The sequence below is a fragment of the Atta cephalotes genome, assembly GCF_000143395.1.
Source record: "Atta cephalotes unplaced genomic scaffold scaffold00002, whole genome shotgun sequence".
In the NCBI taxonomy this organism is placed as follows: Eukaryota; Metazoa; Arthropoda; class Insecta; order Hymenoptera; family Formicidae; genus Atta; species Atta cephalotes.
The window spans coordinates 2370984-2387070 of record NW_012130066.1 but is presented as its reverse complement, the minus strand read 5'-3'; the positions used below and the strand labels follow the sequence as shown (position 1 = coordinate 2387070).

The following is a 16087-nucleotide window of genomic DNA, read 5'->3' as shown; positions in this document are numbered from 1 at the left end:
ATATATATATATATAAAATATTCTTCGGAGAATCTTAAGTCAAACTTTGCTCAACGAGAACATTATTAAAAGTCATTTTTTTATTTTCGCAGCAGCTTTTTGTCTTTGAAATTAAAAATATCTCTTAAAAAATTCTTATAAATCAAAATTTTTTAAATAAAAACTTTATATAAATATAATCTATTTAAAAAATTAAATAACGGTCAGGGTTTTAATTTTAAATTTTTAAATTTTGTGTTGTTACATATATAATTTACACTTAAAAAATTTGTTGCACAATAGATATTTAAGGATGATCAACGCATTGACAGCGAAATAATAATCATTTTTTTCAATGTAATTCTTAACAAATGACTCGAAGAAAGCGTGCGCAATTTCTAAATCACCCTGTATATCGCTACGGACGAGGGGAGGAGCAAAGCTTGATTCGCGCAACTGCGGTCACATACAAGTGTGATAAGGCAATCCTCCGTTGGATAGAGGTCTCTCAGCGAGCGATACGTACAACTATCGAAGGGCAGCTCGCGAGGAACGCGGGCTCGCGCCTCGATGTCATCGTGACGATCCCGACAGGAAGTCGATTCGCGACCGGAAATTAGCCCCCGTTCACGTCCCGCTCGTCCCGTTCTGCGGTCGCAAGAGAAAGATCGTGAGTGAGCAGGTAGCATTCGGAGCACAGGAGAAGAAAGAAAGAGAGGGGGAGTGAGAGATCAGCAGGAAGATAACGCAAAGAGAAAGAACGAGAGAGAACGAGAGAAGCAGTCAGGTGGTGGTGGAAAAGAGAGAAAGAGAGATAGAGAGGGATCACGTACAGGCGCGAAAAGGGGAGTGGCGGGATAGTTGGGGGTGAGAAAGAGACGGAGAGCTTACCATCAGTGATACCGAGCGTGAATACTATCCCGCGAGTCGACGTGGCCGCGAGACACTCTCGTTGCGAAAGGGTGTATAGAAAGAAGAGGAGAGAAAAGGAATATAAACGCATTCGCGGGTCGCATTCCGACGTCGTATCGAAGGGAGGGGGTGAAAGGGCATCGCGCGGAAGTGAAACGTTTATAAGCCGGCAACGCTACGCAACGCGACGCAGCGCAGCGCAGTGCAACGTAGGGCAGCGCAACGCAACACAACGCAAACGCATCGCAACGGCGACGTCGCGACGTGACGCGGAGTGGTCGCAAGTGCGCAAGCACCCTCTCCATCGCTTGCGTGACAAGTGTCCGACCGTTCCGCTCGCAAAGTTCCTCGCGACTCGACGCGGAGCGCACCAAGCGAGTGCTGTACCGGAGGAATGTACGTGTGGATCTAAGAGAAGACTCTGTGAGGCTCGAGATGGGTGTTTAATCTTGTGACGACGAATAGACAACCTCATCTATGAGGGCGTTCTCGCGTTGGTAACGACGGTGACGAGGTATATATAATGATAATGAGTGCGACGTCAGCGATGATACGGTCTTGGCGTCGATAGAGGAGCACCTTGGAGAGATAGACAACCCTCGACCCCTCATCAATTGTCAGCTGAAGAAACGGTTGTCGTGGGTGTGTAACTGTCTGCTCGGGGACGATCGACTGCGTGGGCGTCGCGGCGGCCGTTAGAGGTGCGCCGAGAAGCGCCATTGTCGTGTCGGCCGCCACGTGAATCGTAAGCGGACTTCTCCTCGAACGAGATCGAGAGATCGTGCGGAGATTGCACAGATAGGTATTCATCCGTCAAATGAACGTGCTCTGCTATTCGAGCATGTCCCTTGCAGGCACGGTGGGATCCAGTTAACGAAACGGTGATATACCCTAAGGGTCTACATAGTGGTTGGGATGACGTATCGCCTCGTCGCAGGTTCCAGAAGATAACGGAGCGGAAATATCCCGACAAACGTCGAGAAGCTACAGGAGACTTGAAGTGTCAGCAACAGCAGCAGCAGCAGCAGCAGCAGCAGCAGCAGCAGCATCAGCAGCAGCAGCAGCAGCAGTGACGACGGCGACGACAGTCGACCGCGCGAAGATCGAGTCGCGCGAAAGTGGAGTCCTATTTATCAGCAGCGGCAACCCAGTGACCTGTTTTCGTTTTCAATCGATGCGGTACCAAAGAGTTTCGAAGGATCGGAAGGACAGAAGGGCGCAGCCATTATCTAGGAGCAGAGTCCAACCGATATCGTTCAAATATCATTTCGTGTGCGGAATCGCGCGTTGATTAGATCCACAATTAGGAAGTTGAGAAGCTACGAGAAGAAATCCGAATCTTGAGACTCTATTTATCTGTCTCGATAGCGGTGAACGGGCGAAGTGTGACGTCCGTGAGATCGAGGATCCGAGGATCTTGGGTGATATATCTCGCGTATCGTCCGATGGTGCATTCGGGCAGCGCAGCGCGTGAGGCCGGGCTGCAAGAGAGAATGCGAGAGCCTCCTCACAGCCTGTGAACATGATTTGTCATACACATGCGACGGGCAGTAATCGTACGACGAGAGACACCGACGACGACGACGACGACGACGAGGAGGAGGAGGACGACGAGGAGAAGGACGACACCCGACCACTCCGCGGCCATGCCACGAGCACGCTGTGCGCTCGTATGAGACCTGCCCGACTACTGCCCGATTGCCCTTCCACGTATCAGCAGCAACAGAAACAACAGCAGCAACTACTGCAAAGGCTGCGAAAAAAGGGGAAAAATTGATATCGCGTCATACATTGATCAGCGTAAAATCTAAGGACGTGATCTACCGCCATCCGTTATCGTTATCCCTCGTAAAGGAGGCCATACCGAAGTCATCGACCACGATCACGGAGGAAGTCCCGCTTGGTCTCGATTGGCGCGACCTGCGAGTGCAACGTACCGCGAGTATCGAGCCGACGACGACGGTGCAACCGTCACGACGACGACGACGACGTAACCCCGGTGCGCTCGCGTTCCCGCGTCGGTGCGGTGCGGTGGTGCGGTCAACGGGTGTCGGATGACTTCCCCAGGCCGACAGACGTGTTATGTAGTCGTAGAAGGTTATTATATATTGTCTCGGTCATTATATCCAGTAACGAAAGTCGTCGTGGAAGAGGCGCGTCTAGGGTGCAGCCCCATCGGAGCAACGTTAACGTCCCGTCGACGTCGACGTCGTCGGTGGTGCGCCGGCCTGCCTATCCGCGTCATATCCACGTCGCATACCCCGTGCACGCGCATACATTGCCAACACCGTGATGGCGGAGGCACTACCTCAGCCCGACATGTCGCACCTCACCCCCGAGGAGAGACGCATCATAGAGGGTGTTTTAATGCGCCAAAAGGAGGAGGAGGAACAGGATCATGAGATTATGAGGTACGCGACTATAGACTATATGCTCATTATATTACATGTACTTTGTGAAAATTTTGCCTCGATGACGTATAGACACGTGGAAATTTTCCCTTTTTTCCCGAACTTCTTATAAAGAAATTTAAATAGAAATAATTATATGTGTGGTGTTTTATATTAAGTTTATTTATTATTTGTAAAGCAGCACATCGAAAAATAATACTGAATACCCGCAGAATATAAACTAATAGTAACATTATATTAATCAATTAACTAATTAGAATCAAGTAAATAATAGTTTAATCAAATAAATAAATAATAGAAAAAAAGGATTACGAGCTAAGCGAGTTGTTTAATGTTAAATACTCGAAAATTGAATCTTTATAGAAACACAAATGTTTTAATCTGTATCGGGTCATTCTCAATATGAAAATTTAAATTAAAAGATTTATATAGAATGTAATGTTGATTAGTACATAATATTGATCATAAAATCGACAATTAAAATTGTAATTATAAGCGTACAAAAAGTATTAATTCGCTCTTAGAAACACTTTCGCTCATATTTTGTGGATTGTTAATATCCACGCAATCAATACTTCGAAAAAGATTGGAAAAGTTGTCAAATTTTGTGATACAAAATTAATAAAATTCACAGACAATGATAAAAATTGCTTGGCTTGTAGCATTGTATTAATGTTGTAATGTCCTACTCTCTCCAATGTAAGTGTTATGTATAACATGCATTATATTATATTTATATTGTTGGATAGGAAATTATAATATTGATATAATTTTACTGTTAGTTGTATTTTGCGAATAGTTATTGTGACATGAAGTCTATTGCGTATCTATTCCGAAATATACGAATATTATTGTACTAAATGTATTATATGCAAAAAAAAAAACACATAAGAGGTCAAGGAGTTAATTGATAACGTATAATCTCAAGAAAGAATAATCTCACGAAAGAGATAAAGATAATACAATGTACACACAATAATAATTTTATTCATTTAATAATATTTAAAATGTTGCATCTGAGAGAAAATGGTAAATTACTAACAATAAGCAATAAGTAATCAATAATAAATAATTAATAAGTAATTATATTATTTAACTAAATAGTGTAAACAATAATTGACATAGCTTTTCTTCATTTATGTCATTTAGTAAAACGTTAAATAACATTGAACTTGAAATATCATTATAAACAAACTAAAAACTTTAACTTTTTTGCTCTTTCCAATGGTAGCTAGGTACAATAATCACATCTTAAAGCGAGAATGTACGTTGAGGTTTTTTATTGCTGTCATATAAGCGTGGCTCGCGCGTTGGATTCGAAACTATCGATGAAGTATTGTTTCACAAGCAGGACGCGCGAGCTTTCACACGGGTATTTAGGACTCTCTATTGCACCGGATATTGCCAGGCTGGTTAAATGCCTGTAATAACATTCACGTACCGTGATGCATGTGGCCGGTATTGTCCATCGCGCTTTCGGTAATTGTGACCATTTTTATTCCCATTGCCGCAAATAAAACCGTGAAATTGTATAACGCCAGATGAACACTATTGAGAGTACTGATATTTTACTGGAATAAAAAGTTGATATATCAGCATTAGTGGGACATTTAAGCGGATATACGCAAATATCTTTCAATTTCACGATTTCTAAATTTACAAGAAGTTATTTTTTTCAACATCAATATGTTGTGTTCAATATGTTGGAAATATATTTAATATTTTTAAAAATAATTTCAAACTTAGAAATAACTTGGATATTTGAATAAAGATTAAAATTAATTAATAGATATTTTTATTAAGTTCTATATTTATTCGTAATTTACTAGAATATTAATGTATTTAAAAGAATAGAATATTAATGTATTTAAAATTATTGGATCAGTGATAACGTCAAGATCATGTCTCGAGTTTAGAAGTTATCAGAATTAGTAGATAAAAGATATTAATGATCAGACCAGCGCAAAAGTTAGTGCAGAAGACGCGAAAAAAAAAATTAAAAAGTGAGACGTCGTATGGTTTTTACCACAATTGGTAGACACGGACGAAACGACAACCGATCGATTGACTAAAGGTATTTCTTGACCAACGGGTCTGCTCCGGATCGTTTCACCTATTTTCCCGGCTCACCTGCTCATTAGTCCTTGACCGCTTTACACCTACATCTTCCATTTATGTATCCATGGCCCCGCACATGCTCCCGATTACCGCGTCGACTCTCATCTCTTTTGTATCAAGCGGTCAAAAATAAAAATCGCTTATAATTGTCTTCGACATCTGCAAATATTCTCGCCCTTGTACCGCCTTCGCGACAAGGTTCTGCGTCTCAGGTGACTCGTGCATCGTGCGATCGACTCGTCGAAACGTGTCGGATGTAATGTGGACGTACATACAATCGATTGCGATCGGCCTCGCCGTATCGTGATGATAAAAATAAGGCGACCGATCTGTGCTCCGCTTATCACAGGAGGCGACGACTGGATCGGCGTGGCGACGGCGGTGTGCGTAATTGCGCGAACGGAGACCGACGTTCTATCTATGATGGCTAACAATAACTGTAAACGAAGAGGAGGAGAGGAAGGGAAAGGAAAAGAAAGAGAGAGGGAGGGGGAGAGGGAGTCCGGGCGTTGCGCAGTGAACAGGTTTTATTGATAGGTCGTCGCGACTGAGCGAAAAACGAGAACGTGAGAACGAAGGGAAAGAGTAATGAGGAAAGCGTGCTGTGCCATACCGATGCGCGCGAGATCATGTAATGTAGACGACAAGTACGTGTAGGGACACATGTAAAATGCAAGGCGACGAGCCTTGACGTGGCGTAGTAACGAGCTGCTGCAGCTGCATAGGGTATGCATAGGTCTATGCGACCATAACTCGTGGACGGGGTGTGAAAGCGTTTGGATTGGCACGGTAAATTCTTAGAGGGTGAAATACGCAGCTTGCAGATAGCACGTATCCATCGGTGGCAAGGAGGGAGGGATGGGTGAAGAAGTGTAAATATCATTGAATAACGAAAATAGGCCGGACTTGCAAGAAAGTTAAGCCGATAATTACGCCTTTGCGTTAACTTGTCGTTTATCAGCATCTTCGAGTTTAGAAAGAGTAAATAAAATTCTAAATTTCTGAAAGAAAGATAAATTACCCGTGGCTCCTCTGAAAAAGACGATAAATGTGCATTTCGAAAGATCGGAAGTCGTTTTCTTTATCGAGCATTAACGTTTTATGGCCTTTGTTTTATTTTATAGATATCTATGTATGATCGCACGAAGTATACGATATTTGTATGATTTTAAAACGCTACATTCCTTATGATATTTTTTTTTGTATGAATGTTTCTACATCAGGTCGTTGGATTATAGTAAAAGGATATTATTATCACAATTGTGATATTAATACATTAGGATAAAAACATAAAAGACAAATCCGCGCGAGAAAACGTATTATACATATTATAATGACAATTGTTGTCTTGGCAATTTAAATTGAGAATAAAATTTTCTTTTTGTTCAAGAATTAAATTAACAAGAAAGTTTAATTCTTTGCAACTCAAGCAAAGTTTAATAAATGAATTATTATTATTATTATTTTATAAATATTTTTGTTTTATCGAAATTGATATTTGGAATCTATCTTAATGTAGAACATCGAAGATTGAAATCCAATTTCGTCACACGCTAGAAGCATAAGAAAGTTACACAAAATCACTGGGAATGTATCTATGATACTTCATCTATGAGCTTCTTTTTAATCCTTTCATGTCGACGGGAAAGCAGTTTCTTGCGTGTCGCGACCTTTCCACGATCGCTCGTAACACAGAAGTGAGAAAGTCTTGTGCGACTCTTTGTCGAGTGTGATCACCGTTGCGTGCGCGAGTCACTCGATTATCGGTAAAGTAATTAGAGAAATATAGGTATAGATACGATGTAACTTCTCCCTCTCCCCTCCTTGTTGTAACACAATGCGCTGGCTTTTGTTCTATCGACAAACTCAAGATTTGGGTTACGGTGTCAGGATGCGTAGCGCGGCTGTCTCCTTTATTTGACAATCGGTCAAGAAAATAAGGAGATTTAGTTTGTATATCTTCTTGACTATAAGACTCATAATATCGATTCCAAAATTTCGTTCTACGACGTTTAGTCGATTTTTTCATAGTGTCGTATATTTCATATTGTACGTTTCTATTATCGGGGTAGAATCGGTACGTCACAATGCCAACAACCCCCGATTGAAGCTCGGCACTCTGATTCGCATACATAATCCAAGATATAAATCCTAAAAATGGCTGCAACGTGCCGTCAGAGTGCTCACCTATTCCTACTTGCAGCTACGACAGTAACTACGACTTATTTGCCGATCGAGCATCTTTCATATAAGTTTTGCATATTGCAAATGTATATGTATCTACACTTACGCGTGAAAATTTGGTGCATTGGCAAGTAGTATTTGATCTTGCTGATCGACGAGTAGATTTTTTTTTTTAATATAATTTCTGTCATCAATCCGTCTATAAAAAAAGTATATATATCCTTGTGAGCCTTGTGACACTTACATACATACATACATACATTGACGGATTCAAAAACTTATCAAGTGTGTCAAGTCACCTGTCAATCAGATTCACAAACTTAGCCGTTGGCACGTCGCAAGTGAAAATTTTTTTTTAAATATGAAAAGATAGAATATTAAATTATTATTTAAATTATTACATTGAAAAAATATTATTTAAATATATATAATTCGTAAAATATTTTATTTTAAATTATGTTATATTCACAAATAAAAAATAATAGAATAATAAAATCTATGTATTTTGTATCTAGGATTTCTTTAAATTAAACAATATTTTTGGAATATTAAAATTGTGATTAAGGATTTCAAAAATATTAAAAATATATACCTAACATTTTGCTATAAATTTTTAAAAAAGAAGACTTCAAGGGAAAGGTTATAGCTCTCCATGGCTTTCGATCTACTAGTACAACATATACATACACATATTACAATATATATATATATATATATATATAAAACATTAGATTATCAAGCAAAGCATGAATAAAGATTTAATAATTTTAACGGCTTTATTTTATATTTACGTGACGTAAACAAAAGTCCATAATTAAAGACTCTCGCTTAGTTTTTTCTTTTTTATCTCTCTTTCTCTTTTTGAAAAGGGAATGGATGTACAAACAGGGAAAAAGATCATACTGATTCTCTAATGAATAGAGAAACAGTTCTGTTTATCCGACTGCGGCTTGCGATATATTTAAAACGTACTGATGTCGCATCCATTATACAGGCGATGTTTATTTCATCTCTTCATGGTTCATTAATTTCACTTGCATTTTGCGAGAGCTCTTCGCGTAATTAGTCGTCAGATGGACATAAAGAACAAAAGATGCGATTATGGTTGGACAGGTACGAAATAAATGTGACCTTAAATGTAACTTCGTGTTTTTCAACGAACGATTGCGCTGCAATAACTGTCAACTAAAGCTTATAAATTTCATTTTTTTTTCCTCCGGCAACGTGACGTGCGTTGCGTTCAAATGGAAAGTTGATAAATAAATACTCTTACCACGCTTTTATATAAAAGCGATTGAGAGACCATTGCAACAACAATGTAAATTTTCTTGATTTGATTCGATAAGTGGTTTGGTTTTAATAATTTGCTACTTCTTTCTTTATTCATTAATTTATTATTCTAATTATGATATATATACAGAAAGAAAAAATAAACAAAGATTTACGCCCTTTAAAAAGTATTACAAAGTATTTGTTATTTAAATTTCTAGCAGTTTGTATTCTTTTCTTGAACAAATTTTAAAAATAGAGAAAAGAATTTCTTTAATTGAAATTAAATATTTAATGCATTTTGATCCGACATTTGATCCGAATCTTTGTAAGAATATTATAGATAATATTGCGACGATATCGACGACAAATCTTGCACTTTGACAGAATCGTTGGCTTAATTTTGAGCGTGTGCAGGACACACACAGTTCTAAATTGGTTTAATGGAGGAGCAAGAATAGAATCGCAGATATAATGGCGACGAAGGCGAGAGTGACGTCGACCATCGTCACATCGCATTTTCAGGGAGAGATTGCGACCGCTCGGTCGGAGACGCTTTCAAGAACGCGATTTACGAAGTAGAAATAAGTCTAGGAGCAATTCGTTATCTTAAAGTTTGGTAGAACGGCGGAATCCACAAATGGTGGAATTAGGATTGACAAATTTAGCTGCCATTCTCGGGATGTGACTTTCATATCAAAAGTAGTAATTTTCTTAGCTTTACTGGTATGAATTCAGTTGGACACTGAATACGACGGTAGACGTATTGTTAATTTTCCATCGTTTATCCTGTAGACACTGATTATAACCATCGTTCTTCTTATACGACGTTGTCAGAAATAATTCTACATGGAATCTAATGAACTGTAAGCCTTGGACTGTCAAGCCTTGGACTGTTAGATTATTAATTAAACATTAAATCTGTTTAAAAACATATTATAGAAGTGATAGAAATAGGATACATTCTTTTTATCTTATTTTCTTTTTTATTGAAATAGAATATATTCATTTAGTTTTCTTTCATCCATGATCATACTTCTCTATAATTAATCGTAGGTGCTATAAAAATTATCAGTTTCCAATTTCTTAACAACTGACTCGTCGCCATTTGAGTCTAAAAAAAAATGAAACAAAAATGTGCAAAAAAAAAGATTATAAAAGACACGCTCAGCTCTCCTAAGTTTCGTTTCTTCTTAACAATTTGCTTTTTTATTTGCAGACGAAAGCAAGATGAGGTGCAGACTCTCGAAGAAACAATACGGATGCGTTCGGAGAAACACAAAAAGGCCGGGGTTGAACTTAACGCCACATGTCACATATGCCTGAAAACCAAGTTTGCCGACGGTATCGGTCACATCTGCACCTATTGCAAAACTCGATGCTGCGCACGCTGCAGCGGAAAGGTCACTTTACGGTCAACCAAGGTAAGAGGGCATGAGAATGGAGTACGCGAATAAACGGCAAAGAATCGTAGGACCAGATTGATTGAGTTGTTGCGAGTATCTGTCCTGACATGCCACTTTTCTTTCCGTGTATTATATCGCCGCACTCGGCATACCGTGGAGAAACCTTTCGAAGGCCTCGGCATAAAAAGATCACACGGAAAATAAAAATAGAAAAATATCCATCGTGTTATGCATGGCGATCAAGTTGATATTAACGCATCTGATGTAAATAATGTACTCGTCTGATGTAAATAATGTGCCTCGTCGAATGATACATCTCGAGGGGGTACAGGATATAATAGGAATATAAATCATTTTAGCAAAACAACTAAAAAGAAAAAAAAATACGTATAGATAGAAAAATTTTATTTTCTTATGCAAACAATTGCTAGTCGGAACATATCTATAAAGTGTGGAAAATAAACTTATCAGGCCCGCACTGTTCTTAGAGTGAACTTTTCATGAATATATAAATATACGGAGATAAAAAAAAGTATTGTCCTCTTGATTTTATCTTGAACTTTGGCGCAGTACTTTTTATTTGTCTTTTTATTTAGTTTGTTTTCCTAGCAAGTAAGTAGATAAGTAATAAAATCAACTCGAATTATCGAGTTTGCATTGTTTTCACGAGCAATTTATTAATCGATACTTTAATGAATAGCAGGATTTTCAAAATCATGATCGATTAAACGTAATTATACGGATATTTATTATTTTCTCTCTTATTATTTCCTTTTGAAAAATTTGACATTACTGCAATATACTTCTGCAAATTATATATTCTATTCTGCAAATTAGCTGTCGAAATCTTTTTTTAGTAGAATTTCTTTTTTCCGTAGAATTTCTGTTCTTCTCACAGGACCTCGATAGTATAAACGTGAACGGCAAGTCCCTCGTTTCCGTCACAGAAATATCGTAATTACCTCATTATGAGCGCATGTATTGTACTTCACGACGGCGGAGATAGTACAAGGAGATAACGCATGATTTAACGGTAGGAGAGAGGCAAGAAAGGAAAGGGTAAATTTAACAACGTTATCAAATCATGACGAAACGAGAGGGAAACACCAGACGGCAGTAATACGAGGGTCGGTAAATGTGTAAATTAGCTGCCTGGAAACGATTAAGAGCATACGCGTTGTAAAAGATAATAATCGATGCGTATCGTCCGGAGATATTTACCGGAATACATCAAAACAGTTGACTTATAGTGACACGTCGTCATCTTCATATCGGTACATCAATTAACCCTTTATCGCGTGTGGCCATGATATCCGTGGGCGTAATATTGTCATTAAAGAGCCATCACACGGATACTGTTTCTTAATTTACGTCGGGGAGTATATTGTTTTCTGTTCGCTTTTATACTCGCGTAATTTCGATTTTCCGGTTTTTTATCCACAGAAATGAAGGATTAACGACCAGTGGGGTGGGACGTAGCATGCAGCCTCAGAGAGCGCAGTGAATGCCGGCGGGTGCACTTTTAAAACTTCGCAATTATCCACGCCATCACATTCCGGGATCCGCAGAGATTTTCGCAAACAGAGAGACTAACGTTCGTCGAATTTGCACCGGTATACCGTTCTAACGCGATTATCTTGCGCAAATATTATTCTTATCTCCACATCGGGCTGGTTACGTTCCATCCTCGCGCGGTATTACAATATCGATTTATCATATTCGAATCGTAGTCTTTCCGCTGTAATCCTTGTGCTAATAAATATATAAAAGTAGCATACGGAGAAAGATTTTATAGGTTGTCGCGCGCAGTGTAATCATTAACCGTATTACTATTTATTATCGTGTCACAGCGCAAGAATGTGCGGTATGTTGCCATTTAAGTAGCCGTTGGAGGTTCCATGGGTATACTTATAGGCTCGTATAAGAGACGCTATAATATATATATATATATATATATAGAGAGAGAGAGAGAGAGAGAGAGAGAGATTTAAATAAATAAGAAATATAATATTAGATTTCTCCCTTATTATTTTTAGCTTGGAACCAATTTTATCGATTATCGTGTCTTCTGGCTTTATTTAATGACCCAGTTTCATGATAGATAAATTGCGGATTTAATACAGTAATAATTATTACCGAAAGGAAATCTAGAGATTATTTTTGGGTACGCGCGCAAATTACACCATTCGCACGGCCGCTGTGTGTGATATTTCGCGCAGGACACCTCTTTATTGCGAACATGTAATAGCTTTTATCTTTTGCGAGAGCGTCGCTGCATCTTTCATCTCTTTCAGTGCCAGAGAGACAGAGAGCTCCATTTTCCGGATTATTAAAAGTAATCCGGGCGCTGATCAATGACGCGAGCGAGCGAGCGCGCCCGCGTAAAATTTAACGGCGCTCGGGCACGGAATGTCGGACGCACATAAACGTAGTGAGATATGGGGGGAGGGGGAGTAGGTGAGGTAGGTGTTTTGTAGTAAACCTCCTCGTCACCCTCTCGCCGTCGCGGGTTGCACACGTGCGCGCACACTATACACGCACGCCTCCGTCATGGCCGCACGCAAGTACAATGACAAACGTCATCGTGAGCGTCGTTATATCATCGATCCGCGCTCGCGAAACTATAAGGGCGGAAGACGAAGATGGCGGGGAAAGGGGGTTCTTTCTTCGTTCTAAATGAGTTCTCTTACTCCGTAACACGTCGCGTCGCATCGCATCTCGTCTCATCGCGTTGCGTCGCGTCGCGTCACGTCACGTCGCGTCGCACAGTCGCAGTCGGATCGTTTAATTGCGTCCCGTTGCGAAAACAACGAAATTACAGAGCTATCAAAATGTCTCGCTCGAAAGGAATCGATACCGACCGCTCGATTATACGCAACCCATTGGAATCGTGTGTCCCGATATGTCTGTACGTTGTCGTCGTCAGCAGTTTTTCTTTCCTTCTGTCTCGTTCTTTTTTCCTCGTTCTCACAGTCTGAACGCTGCGTGGGAGCCTATGAATGGGGCGCGTCCCTGCGTGACGTCACTCGCCGCGCTGGTTCACGGAGGGAGTGCCGGGGATGGTTGGAGCGCGGGGACGTTGGAGGAGTGGGTGGCCGGGCGGACGGTGAGACGTTGGGTGATCTGCGAGGAAGGGTGGGACGGGAGGGGGAGGGGAGTACATGACGCAACATATTGATCTAAGTTTGGTAGAGAGGGTGCGTGGTAGAGAAGCACACGGAGGAGGGTGGTATATAAGGAGAGTGGAAGGAAAGGCGGAATAAAATATACGCTAAATATCCGTCAAATCTACGCTCTTCTGGGATTCCTCGATGCGCACAATTTTGTTCAAAGATTGTTTGTTGTTCTCCCGAGTTGCAGCGGCATCAGGAAGAAATGTATAGTTTGATGTTCTGATGCCGCGGCTACCGGTAGACGAAGATAGCAATTGCTTAGGAAGTCGATAAGAAAATGGAGAAAGAAAATGAAAAAAAGTTAGCGGAATAACAAGATCTAGAACATTACGAACAACCGTTATGAACGCGATCTAGATTATGGATATACATGACGATTTGAAGATTGTCATCGAATTGCTAGACAGAAACAATGTCTATTGGAGAGCTGTGTCGAGTACTAGATTATTTCTTGAAATAAATTCTTCGAAACGGAATCGAGAAGCCTTGTTATTGCTTACGGGATTTATTTATAGAAGATTAGATCTTATTCATGAAACGCGCTGCAATATAAATTCTAACCATGTACTACAAGTGTACTTAATATGTTATACGTTACCTATTTTTATCAGTTTGCTTTATTTTTACAACTGAATTAATTTTACAATTATTTTTACAACTGAATTAATTTTTCAGAAAACAATAATTCGAGCTCGAATGCCGATTGAAATAATATTTTTTTCAATAAAATTATTTTCAATAAAATTATTATTTACATGTTTAAGCTGTTTATTAGCTTCAAATTATTATGATCTTTCTAAGATGTTTACGAATATATATCAATATTATTAAATTGTTTATCAATTTAATTTGTGATATTACTACTTTAGTTTTGTTAGGATTGTGTTTCAAGACTGAAAATTAAATTTTTTCGCACAATTTACAAAATTATATGAATATATAAATTTCCACTGAATTATTTAAGCATTAAAGATTCAGCTTGATTTAAGGCTTTTATTTGTTGTATTCACATTACGGTCTTAAAAAATACTTTAATACATATAATTGATTTTATCGGTTGTTTAATATATAATTTACATATAATTGTATTTTTTACTGGCCGTAATCTGTAAGCATCGACCAATAGTCGATTATTTCTCTCTTATTCGACTGTAGTTGGTCAATTCTTACAGATAACGACATAAGTTAACAGATTACGGCCAATATAAACGCTCCTGAAGTGTCTCGTAGATACAGTAAAGGGCAAAAGCATTTCTGAATGAAGTGTGGTTTACGATATAATACTTAAATGGCGACGGGAATATACGTGGAAAGCGACGTCATAATAAAAATGTCGATGGTTAGAATACGCGACGTTTACGACCCATTCCGCGACCATTTTGTTTATCTATCCTTCGAGTTGCAGCTCTTCGCTGGAAATCAACTATATCGCTATATATCCAATGATATATCTTGCAATTGAAACACGCATTCGCAGCACGAAATTAGTAGATCGAATGCTTTATTATCGTACAAGTACAGTAATATAGCAAGAAATCGCCCTTGGGAGATTTTACGTTGTTCACCGGGAAGATTCGAGGTAGTTTGGGTGATATACGAGAATGCGCAGATGCAACGAGAACACGTGTAATGTTAAAATACCCGTCGACTTCTCCGCTTCATCGTTCTCCACAATGTATTATTGATTGCGGGCCATTCTCTAATTCCGATCGTCTCTATTTTTCATATCGCAGAATCGCGTAAATTGTGTGGTTTTGCATGGTCCTTTTCCTTTCTCGTTTTTCTATGCTGACATTGATGATAATGTGACTTAGAGAATTGTTTCTTTTTTTTTGTTAAAATAATTATATATTTCTACTTCCCCATTTTGAAATTATTTCGTAGACATCAAGGAAGAAAATGACTGTTTTTACAAAGTATTTTTTTATATAAAATGCACATTTACAAAATAATAAGAAATAATAAGAAATGTCTATTGCAAACATTAGTTTTTAGATTCATTAATATTAAAAAAATGATTTGAAAAAATATGTTAAAAAGCAAATATTTATATTAATTTTTTTTAATGTCATCGATAATGTTTCGACATTCAACAGCTCGTTCAGGACAAATTTTGCTACATTGTTTAAAAGAGTTGATGGTAAAATGTTATTTGTATATATTGTTTTATAGTTTCGCTATGTGATCGCTGCTTTCTTTCGCTCGAAAGTATCGGAACTAATATATATTGATATGTATTGCAGATCAATAAATATTCTGTTCCTCGTTTACTTTTATAGTCTCTCAACGTTGCTATAGGATTTCGTTTCTTTTTTTTTTTTAACGAAGAAACTTGCTGCATCACGCGCGCAACGAAATGTTTCTTCGAGGGTGCTTGAATCCTTCATCTTCGATAAATTTTAAAAAGATTACAAACTACTTTAATATTAACAATGCATTAATCTATAAAAGTTTAGGTATAGTACAACAATGCCTTTTTACTAGAATATTTCTCGTCGCTTTAGTAATTCAGAGCAACTGCATCTCACATCTCGCACATTGGCGATCATAAACGAATTATAAGAGTTACGTGTGTGATGTGATAATAAATATATGCGACTCTCGTAGCGCCTTAGGCGCACACACACACACACAC

The 16087-nt window shown here is 38.8% G+C and overlaps 1 protein-coding gene across 1 annotated transcript in view; it reads left to right on the top strand.

The window, feature by feature from the left end:
- The first annotated feature begins 3183 nt into the window (after positions 1-3183).
- LOC105622839 (regulating synaptic membrane exocytosis protein 2-like) overlaps positions 3184-16087 on the top strand; it is a 67777-nt gene continuing 54873 nt past the window's right edge. The window contains exons 1-2 of the mRNA XM_012204253.1: positions 3184-3302; positions 10093-10297. Coding sequence (XP_012059643.1) covers positions 3184-3302; positions 10093-10297 — 324 coding nt within the window. The remainder of the gene's footprint in view (positions 3303-10092; positions 10298-16087) is intronic.